The sequence below is a fragment of the Pollicipes pollicipes genome, unplaced genomic scaffold (assembly GCF_011947565.3).
Source record: "Pollicipes pollicipes isolate AB1234 unplaced genomic scaffold, Ppol_2.1 Scaffold_7261;HRSCAF=8764_pilon_pilon_pilon, whole genome shotgun sequence".
In the NCBI taxonomy this organism is placed as follows: domain Eukaryota; kingdom Metazoa; phylum Arthropoda; class Thecostraca; order Pollicipedomorpha; family Pollicipedidae; genus Pollicipes; species Pollicipes pollicipes.
In genome coordinates, this window is record NW_023597054.1 from 27,413,130 (window position 1) to 27,436,115 (window position 22,986).

At 49.8% G+C, this 22,986-nt stretch overlaps 2 protein-coding genes across 3 annotated transcripts; one reads left to right on the forward strand and one right to left on the reverse strand.

The window, feature by feature from the left end:
* The first annotated feature begins 489 nt into the window (after positions 1–489).
* On the forward strand, positions 490–2,472 carry LOC119112473 (60S ribosomal protein L12). 2 transcript variants are annotated; one of them, XM_037236675.1, is made up of 4 exons: positions 490–599; positions 1,446–1,700; positions 1,894–2,114; positions 2,430–2,472. In XM_037236675.1, the coding sequence occupies exons 1-3, from the start codon at positions 563–565 to the stop codon at positions 2,097–2,099; spliced, it is 498 nt and encodes a 165-aa protein (XP_037092570.1). In that variant the 5' UTR covers positions 490–562; the 3' UTR covers positions 2,100–2,114; positions 2,430–2,472. The 2 variants fall into 2 exon arrangements, with proteins under 2 accessions (XP_037092570.1, XP_037092569.1); XM_037236674.1 differs by having other exon boundaries at positions 2,449–2,472.
* Positions 2,473–3,387: 915 nt separating this feature from the next.
* LOC119113146 (uncharacterized) lies at positions 3,388–22,870 on the reverse strand. Its single transcript, XM_037237494.1, has 12 exons — positions 22,835–22,870; positions 19,043–19,148; positions 16,448–16,626; positions 15,726–15,939; positions 14,836–14,930; positions 14,214–14,354; positions 8,865–8,967; positions 6,586–6,804; positions 6,152–6,187; positions 4,781–4,812; positions 3,935–4,076; positions 3,388–3,589 (listed from the first exon to the last, which is right to left on the reverse strand). Exons 2-12 carry the CDS (start codon positions 19,083–19,085, stop codon positions 3,492–3,494), a joined length of 1,302 nt encoding a protein of 433 aa, XP_037093389.1. The 5' UTR covers positions 19,086–19,148; positions 22,835–22,870; the 3' UTR covers positions 3,388–3,491.
* Positions 22,871–22,986: the final 116 nt, after the last annotated feature.

Here is a 22,986-nt window from a genome sequence, read left to right on the forward strand (position 1 = left end):
CTCATGAAGCAATTGCAACAAAAGTAGACAAGTAGACGGAAGTCCAGATCACAAGTGGAAATACGACACGAGTCGCATTTCTACTTGTGAGCACTCCAGGGCATTTTTCTGGATTTCATTGGTGAAAGCGACAAATCTGATCAAATCATCCCTCTGAAAGCGACAAATTGACGCAACAGTTTGAAACCATGGAGACAGGCGCATGCCTCCTGATGCTGTTGCCGGCATCCGTGTTGGCGTCGGCGCTCCCAACGTCAATGTCATCTAGTGGTGCAACATGTAAGCCGTCTTTTCATGTGCAGCCAGTAGGAAAAGTTGACGAATGTGTTAAAATTATTTGCTGACATTTGCGTGCTTGAGTGTTTATTTTACATTTTGCAATCGAAATAGATATCTTCTATGTGGAATATACCAAGTTACGCAGCAACGACCAGTTCTAAAATTTAACAACATATATCCACTTTTCAGAATTTCCAGAGTGGACAACGAGTGGGTTTTCCTTTTCCGCTGCGAACGAGTGGTGGTGGTGTGGTAGCGGGGGCTTGTGCCGAAATATTGCATCATGCCGCCTAAGTTTGATCCCAACGAGATTAAAATAGGTATGGTTGAGTGTGCAGGCATCGGGAGGTGCGTGTGTGCGAGGTGTTATCTTGCTTGGAACCTGTCGGCATGGCGATAACTTGAATCTAATCGTGATTTATGCTGCTGGCCAGAATCTGAAAGATGTGTGTTATGCGGAACATATCTGACGTGGTGGTGCTGTTGCGACAAATTTCAGCGAATGCTCACTGGATCCGAGTTTCCACGCTTAGAGTTCAGTGACCTTTATTTCAATGCAAGTCAATGTGTCAAGAAACTTAAGGTTTCATTGGTAATTTTAAGCAAAACATGCCTCATTAAAGTCAGTACAGCATGCTGTCTGCTCACAATTACCGGGGGCAGAAAAACGTATGTTTTTGGTGTGGCACATCACAGATTGTATGACTTGGTTGATAGCTCAGCCCCTGCTTCATGTGGCGCATCCTGCTCGTGGAGGTTGATGTGATGATGCGTAGAAAGTTTGCCTGATCATTTAATTTGTTCATTTGTGTTGGTTTGCAAGAGCTTGGTAAGATATTCTTTGCAAATGATTTTCATGGATCTTGATGTACATTATGTGTGTTGGAGTTCTAAGGTAGTCATTGTCCGGATAGTATCCATAACATAGAGGGGATTCTTGTGTATGCCAGTTGCAACCTAATTGTATATTATTGTGATGTCTCTAGGTGTTGGCTATTGATGGTTTTCATAGAGCACATAGGTGTGCTGAAAAATCTGTTGATCAGGAATTGCTCTGTATGACTATTAAGTTCAATCACAGATTGAGTAGATAAAGGAGCTTGAAATAGATCATGCAGGGGCAACTATGATATGGATCATGACACCTCTCTTGTTTGTCCTTCCAGTGAAGCTGAGGGCTGTGGGTGGTGAGGTTGGTGCCACATCCTCTCTTGCACCCAAGGTTGGCCCCCTTGGCCTGTCCCCCAAGAAGATTGGAGATGATATTGCTAAGGCAACTGCTGACTGGAAGGGTCTGAAGATCACTGTGCAGCTCACCATCCAGAACCGTCAGGCAAAGGTGGCTGTAGTGCCATCTGCTGCGGCTCTGGTCATCAAGGCCCTCAAGGAGCCTCCACGGGACAGGAAGAAGGTCAAGCATGGTATGTCAGGCCTGCTCTGCTATCTTGCAGACTGAAAATAACACAATGCATACAGTGTCACTTATGTGAATCATGACTGTGTTGTTTTTCCTTATCAGAACCCCTGGCAGCTGTGCTGGCCACTTCTGCCACTGTTACAAGTCTCCATGTGACTGCACTGTTGTGATCACATGTGTCCATATCCGGTTTGCAGTGAAGCACAATGGCAACATCACCATGGATGATATTGTGGAGGCGGCACGGATCATGCGCGAGCGGTCGATGGCTGTTGACTTCTCTGGCACGGTGAAGGAGATCCTTGGCACGGCCACCTCCATTGGCTGCACCGTGGACGGCATGGCCCCGCAGGACGCCATCTCCAAGATCGATGCTGGCGAGCTGGAGGTGCCCAGCGAGTAGCAACACGCGCTATAGGTGAGCGGCCGGTTTGGCGCACGTGTCCGGCGCCCGGACGCGTGCGCCACCTGCCGACACTGGTCGGGGTTGGCATCCCATCCACCCACCGCCTGGTGGGCAACACGGTGCGCCTGCTTTTGTGGTCACCGTCATACTGGCTAACTGAACTGAAGTGTGTTGTTGCTATGAATCAATTCAGATTTTTGCTTAGTTTGCTACTGCTTGTCATTCCTTTGCCCAAAAGCAGGCCGCCTTGCCACCGAGGGAAGGAGAACCTCGATAAAAGCACTCCAGTGGGCTCTAGTGATTTTTGCCATTGTGTGGTTCTGATAGAATTTATCTGTTGTTTCAGGAAATACACGTCCATTCATCAATACTGTGTTTGTTTGAATTATAAAAGAAAGTGAATTGTGGTTTGTGAGATCACGGGCGTCGCGAATAAAGGAATGAATCGGCGTTAATTTATTTGTGATCGCCGTTTTCCTGGTGCGGTTATTTAGTCCTAGGTAACGCTGCGGCGCTCGACAACATTCACAATGGTGATCCGCGCAATTTGTGAGGTCGAAGCGCGGGGCCATCTGTTAGCACTTCTGAGTTGGAAATTAACCAGACTTGCACGAAATGCTTCACTGGGGGTCAACGGGGTTGCCTTGCCGCGGCCGTGGTTGTACCGCGGAAGCGCGTCGTTCCACGGTTGCGCGCGACATTGCGTGTGGAGTACTTGGGATGATCTGTTCATTGCCGTCACAACTTCCGAGGCGCTGCACTTGTCTTCCGTCGTTGGGAACGGAGAGCGTGACAGGGGAAGCCCATAGTTGGCGGCACCTTGTCGATCCTGGGAACCCGTGAGCTATTTTAACTCGTAGTGGGACAATGGCCTAGCGACCCGAGCTCCGACATGACATGGGAATCCCGATTCGAATCCCTGTAGTGGCGTGGTCACTGAGCTAATGCGACCAGTGGGTCGGGTTGCGCTCAATATAAGGCCGCTGCCCCCCCCCCCCCCCCCCCGAGAAAAAGGAACGGGTGTCGGACGGCGGGTGCGCGCGGATTGTAATCGGGATGTTTGTCACGAAGGTCCGCTTTCCACGCATAGTTCCTTCATTCGATGCATTTGTCAGACTCGTGTTAGCCATGGCCGCAAACGGCCACCGCCCCCTGTGCCTGGTGCCGAAGTTCCATTCTGCGTTCCGCGGCATCAAAAACCCGCTGCATCGCACGCAGTGTATTTTGGTCAGATGGGTGGTGGGGTGGGGCGCGGCGGCGGCGGAGGCGTTTCCAGGGTGGTCGCCGCCGGCGCGCCCGTCAGCCGCGGATCAGCGCCGGCCCGGCAGGCGAGTCCATGGGCCCGGGCCGGCGCGAAGCCGGCAGCTCAGCTGGTGGCGGTGGTGGCCTCTACTGCACCTCGTCCAGCTTGCCGCCGCCGCACGTGTTGCACATACAGCTCTCGGGCCGCGTGCACAGCAGGTACAACACGAGGAACGAGAAGATCACTGTGGGAGGAGGGTTGCGGTTCAGGCCGGTGATGGGGCGAGGTCACGGGGTCACTGAGCGATGTAGCGGCGGCGTGGGGCACTTTGTGCTCGAGGACATTGAGAACGACCACTGGGGCGTCGTTTTCCGTGCTATCAGTATTTGTGGGCAGTTGCTCGACATGGGTGAAAAACACGAGCATGATGGCAGTGTTGCTGCGCATAAATAGCATGTTTCATGAAAAATAGACCCCTGACCTAACTACTTTCAGGAGATCGTTCCGGTTACTTTGACCCGCATGACACGTCTACAGTAGTGGTGGTTTATGATGGCCGGGAGCGTTTTGCATGCGGCAGCATGCTTACCGGAAGCTGCTGGTATTGTTATCCGAAGCAGCAAGTTTGGTTTGTTCGGATCCACCTTCTTTATGCTCTCACCGTCGTTCCAGTCCACGTCGAGTTCTTCATACTGGTCAGGAACGTACGCTGTCGTCGAACGTGTCGACATCTGGTTGTGAAATGGTTAACTATCATTAGTTTTGCTCGCCACAGGCAGCCTCCCACGCGCATGTTTGCTCTATCGTAGGTTGGAACTGAGCTACTGGGCTACAACCCGCAGCATGTTAAAGGGAGTGTTCCGCATTCGGAAGGGGGCGGGGGTATTGAACTGAAATTACCATCTTAAAGAATTTTGGCGCAGTTAACAAACCCATTCGTCTTAAAAAGAAAACCCCTCTATTTTCTGAGTTGCACGCCCGCAAAAATGGGGAGACTATCTCAGGGTTATCTCGGCATTCATGACGTCGCAAAAAGGTCATTAAAACCCTGCGATTCCACGGGGCCGACATAGCCTTGACGGTCGTCATTTGGCCTTTCATCAATGTTGTGCAAGGCATGATGATGTAATCAAATAGTGTCGTATCGTGGAGCATATTCTCTAAACAGAGCAATTGTGCTGTCCAGAGCAATCTTTTCTACTAGAGAGTGTCTCAAAAGTTGAAGTGAACTTGTTTCATCATATCTGAGACTTGGTTCACAATATCTTCGAATGTTAAGAATTCTCTTTACGTGTCCGCTGTTTACAAAAGGTCCGGTGAACCCTTTCTTCAGCTTTAAACGGCATATATTGCGTCTTGGCGGAGGCTATTTCTACAATCCGTGGAAAGTGTTTCCATGTCCTGTACAAACGTTCTGATCAGCATTGTGACGTACCTGGGCTGCGGATGGAGTTGATCGTCCATTCGCTGAAATGTAAGTTATGGTTAGCCGTCGAAAACTTCATGCGATCGTGCGAGCATCGAACAAAGTATCAATCCACATGACATGACTTCAATCGGTTGTCGACAAAAAAAAAAAAAATATTGCATCGCGGAATGTAGTTCGGGTTCGCAATACGAAATACGCTGGCAGTAATCTTGGCATTTGTGTCTAAGAAAAGAGCGCCGGAATCTCCATTATTTTCAAGAGGAAAATAATGGACTGTGCCTTGCCGTACATGTCATTCATACCAAACGCCCACCAGTCGAGCCCACCTGTGACGTTCACCGCTCCAATTTTGTGACCAGTGGTATGGCGGCCGCAGAAGTTCGAGCCCTTAGAAGTAGGCAAGTTAAAACATCGAAATAAAAACCTTAAGAGTATGATGTAGACGGCATCGCGCAGGTCTCCTTGTAACGTACGATCTGAGAGCTCCAGGTCGAAACCCAATGTTAATGTCGAACAAGCCCCTTTGCAAAGAAATGTTCCAGCGCTGCGATATTTCGAAACATGGTCCCGAAATCCTCTTCGACTGGACTTGAATGACATTAGTCACCGGCGCTTTTCACTACGTGTGATATCAGCTCATACGACACCAGGACGGCGGCACGTCCGACAGAAGTGTGCCTTTACGGACTCAAGGGTGAATCAGCGCTGCCCGGGTCACGGAAAAAATTGTCGTCACCTGTTTATACTATCTATCCAAGCAGAGACGGAGGCAGGGCCTTGCAAGAAGACGGCACTGGGGTTGACGTAATGTCCATGCCTGGTGAGATTCAGTCCCCTCCACGCGCTGGATTTGGCCTTTTTTCGAAGGGGACTCTATTGTCTTCGCTTTATGCCTAATTTATATGGTGGCAGTGGTCAGTGGGTCCGTGAAACAAACCACCTGTCGGGGACCACATGTTAGGCGCAAAATGACCTCAGAAATCGGCTCGCCCTAAAATCCCAATTATCATCACCTGTCGGAAAATGAAACTTACCAATTTGTCATGAACACTAAGCATACGAGCGGAAATCAACCCAGGCCGCATATGCTACCTACGCAATTTTCAAATGGTTGTTTTCATGTGCCTTCTTCGCACCGCCTGGTGCCAGCTACGGCCGTCAACGTTGCTCAGGTCAACGGAGCCTAACAGAAGACACCGATGTCTTGCATATATATATGTATATATATATATATATATATATATATATATATATATATATGTGTGTGTGTGTGTGTGTGTGTGCGTGTACGCTCTTCTCACGCCCAATATTGCGTTGCCCGGACTCCAAACGGCAATAATGATAATAACAATGATAGTATTGACTGGGAGCACTTACGGGTGGAGGCCGCAGTTGTCGCCGATGTCACAGACTCTGCAAATTGGGGCAAAACAACGTTCATTTGGATAATAGCGGCTATTGCGAAGACTTGAGCAGAGGAGCGTCGGGGTCTCGAAGCGGTGTTAAACGTGCGGTGGGTTACGCTAGTTAAAAAATCGGCGTCGTAACAATCGAGAGGTAGATATCGCGCACCTGCACCGTTGCGACGAACACTCATGCAGCTGGCTGTCTGAGCTCGTAACGCGGGGTTCAGACCAGGTCGTCTTCCCTCGCGTCGCTGAAGGCTGCCACCGCGCGTCTCCTGGGTAGGCGGCGGTTCACACACTATCTTCTCGATAGATGGCAGCATGTACGTGTTGGTCGTCGCCGGACGAAGCACCCGCGCCCTCGCGGTGAGAGAGAGAGAGAGGGGGGGGGGGGGTTGCACTGACCGTCGACACAGGTGAGCGGCTCGCCTCCGCCGGTGGCCGGTTCCACGAGCTGACTGACGCCGCAGTTGCGCCTCTCCACCCGCTTGCCGTTGGAAAACTTGAGCCCCTCGGGACAGGTGAAGGATACGCTGCCGCCGGCCACCACGTTCTGGTCGGAGTTGGCGGTCGCCTGGGCGGGCAGGTCGCTTGGTGGCGACACGGGGCCGTTGCAAAACGGCACTGCAGGCAGAAGCGACGGGTCAGCGCAAAACTGGTGCCTGAACTACATGGAATCGGATCCGATGCCAGACTGGTGCCTGACTTCCGCGGTATCGGATCCAATGCCAGACTGGTGTCTGACCCGCGCGCAATCGGGTCCGATGCCGGACCGGTGCCCGCCCCCCCCCCCCCCACGGAAGCGGATCCGATGCCAGACTAGTAACTGACCCCTGCGGAATTGGATCCGATGCCAGACTGGTGCCTGATCCCCGCGGAATCGTATCCGATGCCAGACTTGTGCCTGACTTCCGAGGTATCTGATCCAATGCCAGACTGGTGCCTGACCCCCGCGGAATCGGATCCGATGCCAGACTGGCGCCTGACTTCCGCGGAATCGGATCCGATGCCAGACTGGTGCCCGCCCCCCGCAGAATCTGATCTGATCGCCGGATTGATTCTGCTTTAGGCGGACTAATTTCACTCCGTAGGTTATTCAGCTGAAACGCATTCAGGACATATTCATGCAAGCTGCCATAGGATCAAAATTGATTCGTCTCCGATTTAAAAATGCTGACTCACGAAACGATTCGACCATAATATCGGAACGCTCACATCGTTGACATCACGTTGCAAAAAGCGTGCCTCGTATGCTCGTTCGTTACACATGGAGAAGGAGCGGGATTTTGATGGGCCGTGACCGAATCGTAACCGGGTGAGGAAGTGGTTGCACAGCATAGCGCTACGCTCAGGCGTCGTTCCAAAAAAATTTAAAAAATAAGTCTTAAAACCTTGAAGGCGGATGCCGCTGGCTTGCCCCCTGAAAAGCAACATGTCCGTCTTCGTTTCTCTCGTCTTTTTCAATTAACGGCAAACAGACGGCATCTTTTAGGGACACTGCTCTTAACACGGCGTAACCAGGCAGCGAAGTTTCGCCCAGAGCGCCCAGCGCATAACCAGGGGAAGGCATTTGTACACGGCCAACATGCGTGGCGTAAGTTATGTACGGATGCCGAGGTGAGGGACTCATGTGGAACATTGAATGTAACGTGGAAACTTGCAGAGCATATGCCCGCTTGGTGGACGAAAAGTGAGGATGGAACCTTGCGAAAGGTGGGGATGGGACCTTATGAAGAATGGAGATGGCACCTTACGAAAGGTGGGGATGGTTCCTTTGGGTTGTCAATACCGCAAGAATTTCTCGGTTCGAAGGACAGACTATAAACGTATACATGTCTATATATATATATATATATATATATATATATATATATATATATAAACTATGCTCATACGAAGAGCTTGATTCTGTTTCGGATGCGGATCAAGATCTGTTATTGGATCGACCTCAGATGATCCTACCCAAGCGGAACCACGCAGTCTGGTCGGCACCCAAAAGGGAGCACAGGTCACCACTTGCAGGGAAAAGACAGGACAGCGCTCGGGAAGACAGACCATGGAGCATCCGTCTGCATGGGCGGCGACACCAGGGGCAGCCTCCCCTTGCCATTTGCCAAGGAGGTAAATGTTTGTTTCTTCTTAGAATTTCGGGAAACCCATCGTGCCGGCAGAAGGCCTCAGAAGATCATCCGGGATATAACATTTCACCCAACCGAGAGGGCATGAAGACGACATCCGCTCCAAGGGAAACTTTAGATAGCTGACGTAGGCCCTATTTGCCGGTCGGAGGCCCGAGATAATGCAATGAGGCTCATCAGACGCAGAGAACTCCTATGGAAATCGCAGAGCCCTGCTAGCCAAGAGGATGTTCCAGTTAAAAAGATCGGGGGTCCAGGAGGCCAAGAGGTATTCAATTCGATATACATAAGAGTTTCTTTTGACAAGTGTTGAAATCGGAGGGAAATGACTTTATGTGAGTCTGTGTAGGAGACCTCTCAATCTGCTTAGGATGAGCATATACCTCCTTGGCTCCGTTGAAGAGTCGGTGGCGCTGCCTCGCCCATGCGATCTCTTGGTGCGTGGCTCTGCCTGTCGTCTTCACTCAGTTTTAACTTTGTTTAAAAAGAGCGTGGTATTTATGTTTCCGGGGTTGCCGTTGTGCTGGAGGAGCAGGCGGTGCTCACCTTTCGAGTCCAGCGTGGACGCCCCGAGGATGAGCGATCCGGATCCATCGGCCAGGGTGAGCTCGCCCGCCTGGCCTAGAAGAGCTTGGAGAGTCGGGAACCTCTGCGCATGCGTCGGACACATTACCTCGCGGTGAGGTCTGCGAGCTGCATCTACTGCATGCAGCTCCTGACCGGTGAGATGACGACAGATGTGGATAGTAGTATGACTTCAACTTCAGAGTTATTTTAAGATATCAGGCGGCACGATGCCGTGTACAAAGAATACTAATTGGTGATAACTAGGACAAAGTATCAAAAAGTAGCATGATATCTATATCAGAACTTGTGACAAAAAACAGGATGGGCGTTTCACCTTTCAGGTTTGCTCGCAATGTCGTTTAATGAGAAGCTTCTCAAAGATACAACACTTAATGGTTTCAAGGCTAGTGCAAAGCATGCGTCATATATTTCTTACAAAGCTGCTGGCATGAGGCGCTTGAATTGCTTATTCAGCTCAGTTTGAGACGAGCAAGACCCGCGCAGAAACTGCGCAATGTCCAGCGGTGTTACTTTGTATAAACGGTGGAGGGGGGGGGGGGGGGGCAGCCGACAGGGCTGACATAGCCTGCTCCCAAACCTTATTTGCCCCCCAAATTTAGACCACTTCAACTTCCCGGGGTTTCTAAGGTATGCTCCTTTTTTTGTTATTTCAAAAACAGTTGGCTACGGACATAGCAACGCTTTGCATCCTTGAGTTGTATTTGCCCATTGCATTGTATCGCATTTGCATTTGCACGCCAGCTGCGAGTCGACGTGAAGCTGCAATTATGTGAAAAGCTTAGAATGGGTTGCAATGTATCGCAAAACTTGTAATCAAAGCGGCGAGTTATAACTGGCAAAAATGACTCTTTTTATCATACATCGAGCGTGGTGCGAGACGTAAAGATACGGCTTGATTTCGATGCCTTGACCTGACACCAGCGGACGGGAGCCCAGGGTCAATATTCAAATGTATTCTCACAGGAAGCAGCTTCATCTAATAAAGCAACTGAACTGGCAGAACCGTTTCAACAGGCACGCTGGTAACTGGAAGAACAGATCAGGCGAAGACTGGTGATCAGTGTGGGCGTCTTAAAAGAGTGCGAAGAGCGCTTTGCCACGAGCTGGAAATGTTTCTCCGAGAAAAGGAATTGTTGGGAATATGAAGGAGATCTCGTTAAGTGAAACGCAGAACGAGCTGTAGTGTGTTTACCTTCGAACCGCCATTGTTGTAGGCTGCTGCATACTTCTTGCACTGTACATGTGCAGTAGGCCAAATTTGGCATGGAATTAGGAACAGACACTTTTCGCCCCTTAAATGGTTTGGTTGATTGCTTAAACTCGACTCTGCACTCCTGCTCATCTGTTAAACCTTGTTCGTTCAAACGGGCAATCGCGCACCACACACGTAAAAAAGCATACCAATTTGGGCCGGCTGCGCTTAAACCACACTATCGCGGTCATCCAGGTCCCCCTCCCCCCCCCCCCTGAAAAGCACCCTCGACCTACATTTTTCGCCTACCTCAATAAGCTCTTCAATGGTTTCGTTGCCAAACAGGTTACATTCGATTGCTAACGATGGCAATACCATTAAGCATAATGCACCTTGCATGGTGGCGGCTCCGGCAGGGGGGCGGGGAGACGCGCTTCGCTGTATCGTCGGACAGGAGGAGACAGTCGCCCTATACAACAGCATTCTTGCAAAAAGAAATATGTTCATCGCACAGATTATCACTAAGAGGTCCTATTTCCAATATTAACAATTCACTCTATTCACCCAATATTAACAACAAAAGTTCACTCCTATCGGCCAGATTACATAGCTAGCTAGCTAGCACAATGCTACTAGTGCTCCCAACGATCTCGCGGCGATATTCCTCTATACTGGTCGCTCACATTCATTGTCTTTCGTGCTTAGAGTTGAAAGCCGGATCAATTGGTGATTGGAGCAGCACGTGTGTGTAACGTATGAATATCAAGCATTTTTTAAGGGAAATGTGAGAACTCATTGAAGTGTAGCGCGCGTACTACACTACAATATCCTTAACCCTCGTCCTGATACGCCGTTTTTTTCATAACGCGGACTGATAAGGGCCTATACGACCCTCTTGCTGTTTCCAATATGATAAAGCTAGAGCTTAGCAAACGTACCATGGATTGGCCCCGCTACTGCTGATCAATTGTATGTTGCTCTATCAATGATTGGCCCCATTATGCCATATCAAAGGAAACATTTCCCCGAAAATCGTACTTTTCAAGTTTACAAGTTCATATATACGAGGGTCATGTCTCGTAGCAACACGAAACTTCAGTAGACATGTTCCTCTATCACCCTTGAGTCCCATGGTATATATTTGTATGTGTTGACGATGCGTTTAGGATGTATGGCCGCATTCAAGCAACAATGGCGGCTCGCCACGCTCGACCCGCGGCATCGTCGGCTGCTGCCTGCTGCCTGCGCAGGCCGCATATCGCCGTGCAGTGATCCGAGAAAAAAAACCGCCGCTGCTCCGAAACAACAAACATTAGAGACACGTTTTTGTCTCAAAATACGCGCATTAAATGCCTCATAGGCTACGGAAGATATCAGCGTGAATGCACAACGTGTCGGGGAGCTACCTTCAAAAAAACCTTGGGGGAGCGGAGTCATACGCCCCTCTCCCCCCTCATATCAGTGCGAGGACTGATTCCCTGGTATGACTGCTGTTTTCGTACGCTCTGGTCAATGACCATCAACAGCTATCATCACTTCCACCATCATATTTATGTGGTGGCTTTAGAATGCAAATAGATAAGACGCTGCAATTTTGCGGGCCGTTTCTGCTCATTGTGCACTTTGAAACATTTTGTATGTTAGTGTATTAGATGTTGGGCCATTGCATGATGTTTGCCAATAATATTTTCGGGGCTTAGCAAGAAAACAACCAGCGTAGTAGAGTGATGCGATTTTTTCTGATCTTTCCCGTATTATTTTCGCAAGCGGGGAGAAATCGTGATGTTTCTAGCACGTCACTGCACTGGCCGAGGTCGGTCTGAGGTCAAAGTTAAAAATTGAGCCATCATAACTCGTTTGACTATGGAAAGATTTTGTGAATATTGCAGGAGTGTCCCGTTATGCGCTGCATGTGCGTTTACTGATTGGAACCGATGCAAACATATGAAAGTATGCAATTTCAAAAAAATAATCTGAAGCTTTTTGAATGGACAAAGTTCTGGGAATTGAGCTGTCCTTTAGCAGTGCTTGCTTCCTGAGCCCTGACCCATGCCACCCGATCGGGCAATTTCAGGTCAGTGGCAGAAGTTGGTGGCAAAGTTCAAAGTGCCGCGAGGCACGGCACAGTCCGTCCTGCCCTACCTGACTTCGAAGGTAAATCTCCTGTTCTGCCCCTGGCTTGAATTTATGCATATACCACAAGACTTCTGCTTAATGGGGGTGTTTCATACTTATATGATGTTTTGAAATGAAATAGCCATCTTGAAGACCGTCTGGTGCTGTTCACAATCCTGCCTTTCTTAGACCCCAAGTCCTCTAGTTTTTGAGCTACGCGCTCGCGAAAATTGGGAAAGGTATATCGGTGAGAGTTTTTTAAAGTCACCTTGGCATTCATGACGCCATAAAATGACATTTGAATCCTGCCATTTCATGAGCCATGCGGCGATTACGGGCGAGAAAAAAAATGTGATTGCCGAGACATCCATATCTGGCGTACGTGAGCGCGATTTACAGATATAATGGCCGTCAATTGGTCATCAACTAATGAATGTTGTGCAAAGCACGATGACGTAATCAAGCCATGATGCACTGAGAGCCATATTTACTAACAGAAGATTGTGCCGCCCAGGTCAGTCTGTTTCACTTCAAAAGCATACCAATAGTTCTAGCTGAGCTTGTTTCATCATTCTGATGCCCGCTTCAATATCTTCAAATGTGAAACATTCCCTTTAATGTTCTGCTATCGGTTATTAGATCGGGTCTGGGCTCTGCACACAGTCATACGAGCACGTCATTTTTACTCGACCCATGTATTCCAGCCAATAACGACGGTTCGCTTTCGTGCTCCGTTCTGAAGATATATGATTACAAACTAAACTTTGGTTAAAGAAATTGTCCTACATTTCTGTGAGATTTTGAACTGAAATAGCCATCTTGCAGATCATTTGGCGCAGCTCTTCCTGCTTTTCTGAAGATCAAAAACCCTTAAGCTTTTAAACTACACATCCACGAGGATATGCAGGCTATTTCGTGCCGACTATTTCAAGGTCATTCAGGCATGCTTAACGCCATAGAAATGTAATTAAAATATTGCCACTCATTGGCCATGCGGCGTCCAAAGCCAGCGAGCTATCGTCGAGTCGTTCGAGTCCGAGAATGTACATATAATTGTTGAGTCGTTCATATCTGGTGTTCGTGAGCTCGATTACCAGTTATAACGGATATCGCTTGGCTAGCAATCCATGTCGTGCAGGCTGTACAGGTTTCAATCATGGACCATGTTTTGTGTTACATAGTGCAAGAAATTGGACATGGGTCCGCGTGATTACGGAAAATAAAATTGTAATAATCGAATGTTGTGAGAATACATCCTGTGAATACAAGTAAACGCATTAAACTCGCGGAATAATACGCAAGAACACCACGAGAAAGGCCAAAAACGCGAGCACGCAACGATATTTGGTTCAGCAAACATCTCCAGCACCGCCACGGCCACCTCCCGGGAGATTGAAGTATTAAAAATGAGCGCTAGGGTGGCAGCTTCATACTTATAGTTGGGCAGCACCTTAACGTCACACACACGGTAGGTGGCGCAATCAAGCAATAACGCATTGAGGAGCATATTTACGAAATTGAAAAATTGTGCTATCTGGAGCAGTCTTTTCCACTTAAAAGTAAATTAGCAGCTAAAAGTGAGTTTACCCCACCATATATGATGCCTGCCTAAATATATTTCGATGTAAAACATTCCCCTTAAGGTGTCACGCTGCATTATTACGACCTTCACCTTTTTAAAGTGGCGCGTTGTGTTATTGCGACCTATAGGTTTTTTTTAATTTGTCGTCATTTCCAAATAGCCAAGCTCTTCGCTGCGATCTCGTCCTCTTGAAGCTGCCTGTGTGATAGGTGTGCCCTCAAATTGCACGGTCTGCATCCTTGAGCCCTTACTGGAGCTGCTCTGCGATCTGGGCTGACCCGATTGATGCGCAACCGGCGCGCAGAACTGTATCCACAACCGCCTGCTGAGCGGCACGTCCTGACGCAAGGCATCCCTCAGATCAGGAGTACCTAATGTCCTGATGGAACCTCAGAGGACCGTGCGACCTGTGAATCACCTGCTCGATTTTGGCGCTCTCCAGGGTCGAGAAGGTGACGTGCACGGTGGCCACGGTGTCGCCACTCTGGCCGTTGGAGTGGCTGCCGACGGCCACGCCCGTGTACCAGAGGCCCAGGGTCTCCGACAGCTTCTCCTGCAGCTGGAGGCCGAGCCGGACGCTATCAGGCCTTCAGCTCTGCCGTGGACGCGACGTGAGACCGCGGCGGGGCAGACGCCAGTCGCCACAGAGTTCACGGCCCGCTGACCTGGCACCGAAGGCGAGAGCTGGGGGCTCCAAGGCGCTGCTGGCACAGCCTCGACCATGGAGAAATTCGACGGCGCTATGCGTGGTGCATGAAGGCGAAATGTTGAATATGTGCACACACCCTTATCCCCCAAGCAGCATGTCGGGCCCGACAGCTCCACGGCAGATGAAGCTGTTTGCATTTAGCCTAGGTCATGCATCTCGCCGCATCGGAAGCAAATTGCGTTGCATTGACGACCAACGCAATTTCCCTCCGACTGACATTGTGGAATTGTGAGGGAAGCATGGAAAGAAACCTTCATTTCCCTTTGTTGTAGGAGCCTAGCCATAATGTCTTGCTCAGATCGCTCCTTCAGCAATTCTAATTATTACTTACCACTTGCACTACTTTCGCCTTGGCAACATCTTCCTCCGTCAAGAACTGTATGGGCACTGGCTCAACGATGCTCAGTGACAGCTCCGCAACGCCACCTGTGCAGAAACAGACCACAGTAGGAAACAACAATCAGGAACAGCCGATGCTATCACTTGCATGTTTAAAGAGATGAATTTACAAAATCTGCACTTCGATGGAGTACTTGCTCTTGAGAAGTGCACTCCACTGAAAGCGCTTCATCCGACAGCACTGGCAAGGCATCATCCGCTCACTTCCCCTGAGCCATACCTAGCAGCATCGCACGACTCAAGAGGCCAATCACCGCCGGGAATCAACGGCGGACGCGTCAGACCGATTACCTCTCATGGTGACACGTCCCGACATCTGAAGTTTTACGTCCCGGATCAGGTTATCCTCAGTAACACTGACAGGTCACGGGACCGTTCACCTCAGTAACAGTGACATGTCACGGGACCGCTCAACTCAGTAACACTGACAGGTCACGGGACCGCTCACCTCAGTGACACTGACAGGTCACGGGACCGCTCACCTCAGTGACAATGACAGGTCACGGGCCCGCTCACCTCAGTGACACTGACAGGTCACGGGACCGCTCACCTCAGTGACAATGACAGGTCACGGGACCGCTCACCTTAGTGGCACTGACAGGTCACGGGACCGCTCACCTCAGTGACAATGACAGGTCACGGGACCGCTCACCTCAGTGACACTGACAGGTCACGGGACCGCTCACCTCAGTGACACTGACAGGTCACGGGACCGCTCACCTCAGTAACACTGACAGGTCACGGGACCGTTCGCCTCAGTAACACTAACAGGTCACGGGACCGCTCATCTCAGTGACACTGACAGGTCACGGGACCGCTCACCTCCTCGGCACAGGCAGGGCATGAGGCCGAGGTCACCGTTGGAGACGGAGCAGTAGCTGGAGCGGGCGCGCATCTGTTCGGCCGTCGGCAGCCGCTTGAACGCGGCGTACTTGGTGGCGAACACGGTGAAGTTGGCCGCCGGCAGACCGGTTTGGCTGATAAGCGGGCGGTACCGCTCCGTCCGCTGCTCCTCCGTCAGCGAGCCGTCGTCCAGCTGCGGGGCACGCGGAGGCCCTCAGCCGGGCGCGGGGTCTGGGACACAGACGCCTCCTGATGCCGCCGGGCACCGAACCGGACGTATACGAGCACATACACCGTACGACACCAGAGCAGGACTTTTCTGGTGGCGCGGCGTTGGACAGTTCTACTCGTCGCTGGATCAAATCCAAGTCACGGTATGCCATGCCACTGAGGATGGCCCGCTTCATTGCTCCGTGCCGGGCGGCTGGTAAACACTGCACACGATATTTACCATCAAACGACGTGTGACATCGACGGCTGGCCGCTCACAGCCGCCAACACTTGCAACCGAAGACAACGCCCTCGTTCTCACTGTGCATACAACCCATCTGTCCCTGAGTGCCGCCGACAGCACGAACCCGTGAGCGCGCGCCTGCTGCAGCCGGGCCGCCGCCGAAGCCCGCTGACAACATGGACCACCTGGCGCGCGCCACACGGCGCTCGGCCCCCGCCGCGCCCGCCGCCACCGGCCACACACTCACGATGGTCACATACTGGTCGCCGATGCTCTCCCAGGCGTCCTCGACGATGCCGGGCGGGTAGAAGGTGGCCTTGGTGCAGAGCGCTGCGATGTCCGGGTCGGCCTCGCACTGGCACTGGTCCGGCGTCCAGCTCGCCGGGTCGCAGCGAGCCAGCGCCAGCAGCGCCGCCAGCGCCACGGCTGCCGCACGCCGCACCGCCGAAAGGGGGGTCACTAACGGTGCGGGACGCGGGGTGAGCTCACCTCCAGCAGTCCCGGCTCAGCGATGGGACCGCCACCGTTTGACCGGAGGGCGTCCAGTTTGGTGATCGGTTCCAGGACTCTTTCGTTGCTCTCTTTCCGGTGACGTCGCGCAGTCACCGTGAATTGCTCGAGGCAAGTTTTGTCACTCATGGCGAGGGAAAATTGACGACAGATCCAGCTTTGATCATGTGACTATAAAATGACTCTAACGTAAGCGATGCCTAGTTCAGGGGCCATATATAGGTCGCGCACCTTTGATAGGTCAAGTGAGATAACGGCCTACAAAAAGTAAAAAGTAGAGTGCAAAAAGTCTAATAGAAAAGTTGAATGGAAACAGCTCAGTGAAAGAGATGGTAAGGATACAGTAAAACGGAAAAAGTCGATTGAAAGAAACAAAACGAACAAGTCCGAAAGGGATAAAAGTCCACAAGGATGAAAAAGTCCACAGTGATAAAAGCTGAAGCGAACAAATACTGGAAGACAAAAAGCCGAAAGGGAGAGAGGTCGGCATGGAAAAAAATCTGAATCCGAAAATGCCGGAGGAAAAATACGACAGCGATCACGGTTGACCTCGATACAGGTCGAATAAGAAAAAAAAGGTAAAAGATAAAACATTTGAAACGGAATTGGTCGAAAAACAAAAGCGAACATCCACAGGGATACTGTGCAACTCGGATAACTGAAAACACAGGCAGCTAAAATTATTTAAAACAGAAAACTTATCATGATTTGACGAGTGGCGTGAGAGGGGGACAGGGCTATCGCCACTAGAAATACTGGATGGGTTTGGATGGGACTTGATAGGGGGAGACGGAAACGGGCCGGACCGTGCGGGATCAAGGCACACCAGGAAGGACCGGACGAGAACAGAAGAGGTGGGGCCGGATTTGATGGAACCGTGTTAGACTAAATGTGACCAGATAAAACGCAACTGGACCAACTGGATGGCACCAGATGGGACCACACGTGGTCGGACGTGATCAGACAGGTTCGGACATCACTGGACTTGGTCGAAAGGAACCAGACGGGTGCGGACCGGATCAGACGGAACCAGGCGAAACCGGACGGAGCTGCAATATTTAGAAACTTGTTTAGGTGTGTACTGGATTATGCCAAGGCCAATGCTGCGTTTAATTTACGTCAGAAGCACGGACATGGTGCATTCAACTATTTAGTATTGTTAAGTGCTAAGGCTAAGAGCAGCCTGCAGTTATCTGTCTGCTCTCGAAAAGACCGCAATCCAAAACATACGATTTCGTGGGTTCTTAGCTCGCTTTGCTTTTAACTTTGCCTCTAGCTCTAGCTCAACCGAGCTAGAAGTATAGTATGGTCTGAGCCTTCACCCTTTTGAAGCTAAGTAAGTGGCCACACCCCTGTATTCGACATGATGAGTTCAGAGCACTTTTGCTGTGTTGTTGGCCTTAATATGCCGGGACGTCTGGTTGAGCAACGCTGAAGGGCAAACATGAATTGCATTGTCAGGACTCGGTGTTTCAAGCTGTGCTTATGATAAAGAGTATGCCATCGTAAGCACTCACCACCGCCGACGTTTTGCACTTAGTTGGCGACGTTTTGTCCTTGGAATTTTTTCTTATTGGATTCTTTCTAGCTAGGATTCTCTCCACTTTCCCGTTGACAATTTGTTCCGGACTTTTTCGATTCGAATTCATTCCTGTCGATTTTTATCCCTCTTAAATCCTTTCCTGCGACTTTTATTTCCGGATCTAAGTTTGGTCACAGTCGACTTGCATCCCTGTCGACTTTTTGTCGGTCGACTATTTTTTCTCGACATTTTTTATTTGGTTTCATTTTCGGAAACCGGCCTGCAGGCTTAGGGATACAACCATTGGCGGTTAGCCTGAACAACTTGATCTCGCTGGTAGTAATATAAATGCATGTTTCATGAGAAGGGGTGAATGTACGCATTTTGCCCGCACCGACAGTCACTTCACTTCTCCTCGGCACAGGCAGTACGGTTGCAGCCCGACACCAAAAGGGCAGGCAAGCCGATGGTTTTGAAACGGCGGAGGTTTTGTGCGGAGGTTTTGTCTTTGTGGGACCGGTCTTGACTAGTAGAACAACGCACTGTTCACGGCTGGATATTGTTGAAAAGATAATGTGGCACCTAAAGCTTTCAGAAAGAGCATTTTAAGATGACCAAATGCGAATAAGGTACCGATTCTAATAAAAACTTTAATAGGAGCTGAGCTGCCAAATCTGCCCTAGCGTCGTACTCGGCACCCCTAACACTGTTTCGCTCGGCCCGGGACGTTCGCGGGGCTCCATAAGCATCGGCACGACCGCCTTCGAGCGCGTCACTTCAAGACGGCTGCGGCGAGAGCGCCACGCTCACCTGAGGCCAGCTGACTGGCGCTGCCTGACGGCGCGGCGGCCATCTTGGTTCGCGCGTCCCGGTGGCTGGGGCGTGCAGTGCCGCGGCCGTGGCGACCTCCGGAGGGCTGCGGCTCACCCGGCAGCTCGTTAGTCGGGGACGCCGCGGCCGCTGGCCGACCACCTTATCGCTTCAACAGCAAACAGCCGGGGGACATCGCTGGCTTTGATCTGGCAGCTCCGGGACGCGAGAGGTCAGCCTCGTCGGCCGTGGTTGACGAATGGCGCCGTGGACGCGCTGGTGCCTGGTCCGTACTGCAGCGTATCACCGCCCCACGTGTAGCATCAGCCGCCCCGGTCGGAGGACGGGCCCGCCCCGGTCGAAGGCCCGCCCTGCTCATAGGACGGGCCTGATAAGACTAGAGTCTATGGGTTTAAACGGGGCACGGCCAATTCCCATCTGGGCGGCTCGGTTGCTTGCATAAGCATACCTAGTTTGGAAACACGATGAGCTCTCTCGCCGGCTGCGGACTGTGCGCACACTTATAGGGAAGGAACTTTGAAGTTGTTTTAAATGAGATCACGTGATTCCTCGTGAACAGAGGGTTTGGACTTCGGAGCGTGCGTCCGCGGTGGTTGTCATTTCATGGTAATTCCCTTGTAAGATACTTGTCATAATTTCTTAGCTACATCATCACATGTCGTTACGAAGGCAATCAGTAACGAAGCTGATGCTATTTTCAACAACTAGGAGTACCATTTCCCACAGACCCAAAACCGAAATCATCGCTCCGATGTCTGTTTCGACAGTAGTGAAACACCGCCATGACCGCCAAAAAGGCAATGTTTAGTCCAAGCTTGCATCTGACATGGGTCCTCTAAGGCACGTTAGTCGTCGCATAACGTAACACATAACATAATGTATATATATATATATATGTATAAAATAACATAAGATAATATATAATATAATATAATATAATAATAATGCTTTTACTGGCAGCTTTTAAAAGTAGGGTTGTTGGCATGCATGTGACTCCACTCGCGTGCCAGAGATGTAGAATTTACTGATTGCATGTGGTATTTGAAGCAAGGCTTAAATCGGAAGAAAATGTTTGTTTTCGTCATGCATCACCATCAGCGCATGTGGGGGCATTTTGCACGACTGCTGGCGGCAAAATGAATGAGGAAGCCGGCGAGGCGAGGGCAGTTGTGATAGGATACAGACAAAAGCTAGAAGCGCCAGCAGAAGAAGACCTGACTTGGCTAGCATAAGATATTCGCCAAAAAAGGGAATGTAAGATTGCGTGTGCGTCACTGATGAAGAGCCTTTTTCACTCCCGTTGTTTAAGGAATAAATCCCACAAATATTCACGATTTAAAGGACCCCTTCCAATACGCTTGGGGCGTTTGAAATTATTATAATACATAATGTTCTTGGTCACTGTTGCGTAACGGGCTTCTGCTTTAATTATTTTCTTGGCAATTTGCCAACAAAAGCCATTTGATATATATCAAGCTACTTTCTGACCTTAAGTTTACTAATGAAATCGTAAGGCAGACGAGGTTAAATAGATGTTTCATGGGATTTGTGAGAAAAAAATATTTATGTTATGAAATGTGCGTCTAATTTACGCAACCAAAATAAAATAATCATTATAATGCGCATAAATATGTGATATTCGGGCGGAAGTAAGTCAAGTTACCATCGACGTAAGTTGTTAAGTACATTCGTGAGAAACATTTATTTATACAGAAAGGACATATTTTTTATTATTGTATTTCTCGGAGAAAAACCAGGAGGATGGAGATATAGATGCAGTGATATTTCGGCGACATGCATTTATTGAAACGAAGAGCGAAAGTCATCGGGTCATCACACATCCATTGCTTAGCTAAATCAGAGTGAGGATGGGCTTGGCATTTCTCGCTAGCTATGTTTGGTGGCCTCGATCTGCCAGAGATTGGCAATGGCACAAATGGACATGATTATCCTCATCTCTCTGCTCCGATGTTAACGTAAGAGATGATGCATTGGACTTATCATCTTTTGGTTGTGATGATGTCACTGTATTATTATGATTCTCACAAAACGTGCCGTATTGAGCTTGGACTTGCCGTAGGTTGTGACCCGGACCCGCACGCTGTTCATGGATGGATGAATGGCAACATCAATTAGGCGCTGAATTTGGAAACAAAATGAGTACAGCTGATTAGACTTGCAACTCAGATTTTTAAGTCCGCTTATACGACGCTATGCCGTAAATCGTGTGAAAGGTGGGCGAACGATGCATCAGCCAATACAAATGAAACGCCAATGACATCAGGGATGTCATCGGCACTTATACACTATCCATTCCAGTTAAGAAACTGCCGCAGCGCATGGCGATGCTGGCAAATGCGCGAAAATCTCTCGACCCCGTGCTCTTAATTTCAAAGAAGCACAACTCCCAACGACCTAACCTTGAAGCTAGTTGAGGTGAAAGGGCCTGAATCGAGCCGTCTTAGAGTCGGTTCGAGAGAGCTCACAAAATGTACGTTACGTTTCATGATCGGGATTTCGGAAAATTTGGCAGATATGTGCGCATTAAGGAGCTGTTGTTTTCTCCCTCCCTTTGGCCTCCAGTCTGCAACTGGGCAAGATTCCCAGACGTGCGTTGACCACGGCATGAAATCGTGAAACATACGTCGTACGGCCTGCGTTTTAGTCATGATTATGGGCACCCTTGCTGTCTGTCCTCCTTCGTTGATGTACTAAGCAGGTCATGGCATGCCAGACTAGCACCGAGAGGTCCATATTAATGTGAGGTCGATGTAGTTTTCACAAATGTGCCACCACCTCTCAGTTTACCAATACCCTGGACAACGACGAGCCCTCACTGTGGCAGCTTTTTGCCACTTTATCACAGAATGCGGTTGTCGGCCACGCTCAATTTTTCTCAATTTTTTTGCCGTTTCAATTTCCCCCTTATCATCCCCCTGCACCCTGGCCCCTTGACTTCAGTTAGCACTGAATTCGAGATGATATTGGTGAACGGCGTATACCATGTATGGTTAGCAAAGGTCCTTTCGTCCTACATGCTTTTGGTTTCATCTTCCGATTGTTTTAAATTCTGCCGTCCGTTCACAATGCCCTAATTCATTGCTAAACTTCCAAAGCCACCAACCCGGCAAAGCACAGCTGTTTTTAAACGTTTTAGAATCTTAGTCCCAGTTGCGTTTGACCTCCTCTCATTTCTGGAGGAGAGAAAGTTGGGTGAAAGCCATCTTTCCTTTTATTCTCATGAATGAACATTGAACATACATTGAACTTGGTCAATTGCGAGCAAATCGTATTTGTGTTGTGCGTATTCACGCGCTGCCACGATTTAACAAAATGTAAAAAATACGACATACATGAGGCGAATTTTTCAATGACGTAATCGTTTGTTGATAATTTCGTGTGATATCCTTGTTTGATCTTACCTTGGGTGTCATTGACGACCACGAAGTCGACCATCGGCGACGACCATCGCCGCGTGCGGACAACTCACTTTCTGCACATCGAAATTCAGAGCAATCGATCTGAACTTAGCGAAACGAAATAATTGTTAGGATTTGTGTAGTAGTGTTGGTGAAAACATGCTGTAGGGAAAACTGAGCGTTACAATAGTCCCTAATACAGTGCACTGGAAATGTGTTCCAGATGGCGTTAAAAAAGCTCTAGAATACGCCACAATTTTGTAAGATTCCTTTCTTGGACAACAGAAACAGAAATTGAGTGTGCTTGAGCGAAAAGTTCTTGCTTGTGATGGACACCAGTGGAGATACTCACCACGCGTCGGTGTGGGCCGCCTTGCCGTGCGGGGGTGCTGGGCTGCCTGGTGGCTGCCAGGGGCACCTCGCCGGACCCTCCCACGGCGTCCCGAGCGCCGGGTGCTGGGCGACTGGGCACAACGGTGTCAATAATGGAGTAGGCCCGTGAGA

Coding starts and splice junctions, on each gene's coding strand:
- LOC119112473 (XM_037236675.1), top strand. CDS start 563: ATGCCGCCTAAGTTTGATCCCAACGAGATTAAAATAG. Junction 600..1,445: donor TCCCAACGAGATTAAAATAG/GTATGGTTGAGT, acceptor TTGTCCTTCCAG/TGAAGCTGAGGGCTGTGGGT. Junction 1,701..1,893: donor CAGGAAGAAGGTCAAGCATG/GTATGTCAGGCC, acceptor TCCGGTTTGCAG/TGAAGCACAATGGCAACATC.
- LOC119113146 (XM_037237494.1), bottom strand. CDS start 19,085: ATGGCCGCCGCGCCGTCAGGCAGCGCCAGTCAGCTGGCCTCAG. Junction 16,627..19,042: donor CGCCAGTCAGCTGGCCTCAG/GTGAGCGTGGCG, acceptor GGCGTGCGGCAG/CCGTGGCGCTGGCGGCGCTG. Junction 14,931..15,725: donor GCCCTGCCTGTGCCGAGGAG/GTGAGCGGTCCC, acceptor GTTTCTGCACAG/GTGGCGTTGCGGAGCTGTCA.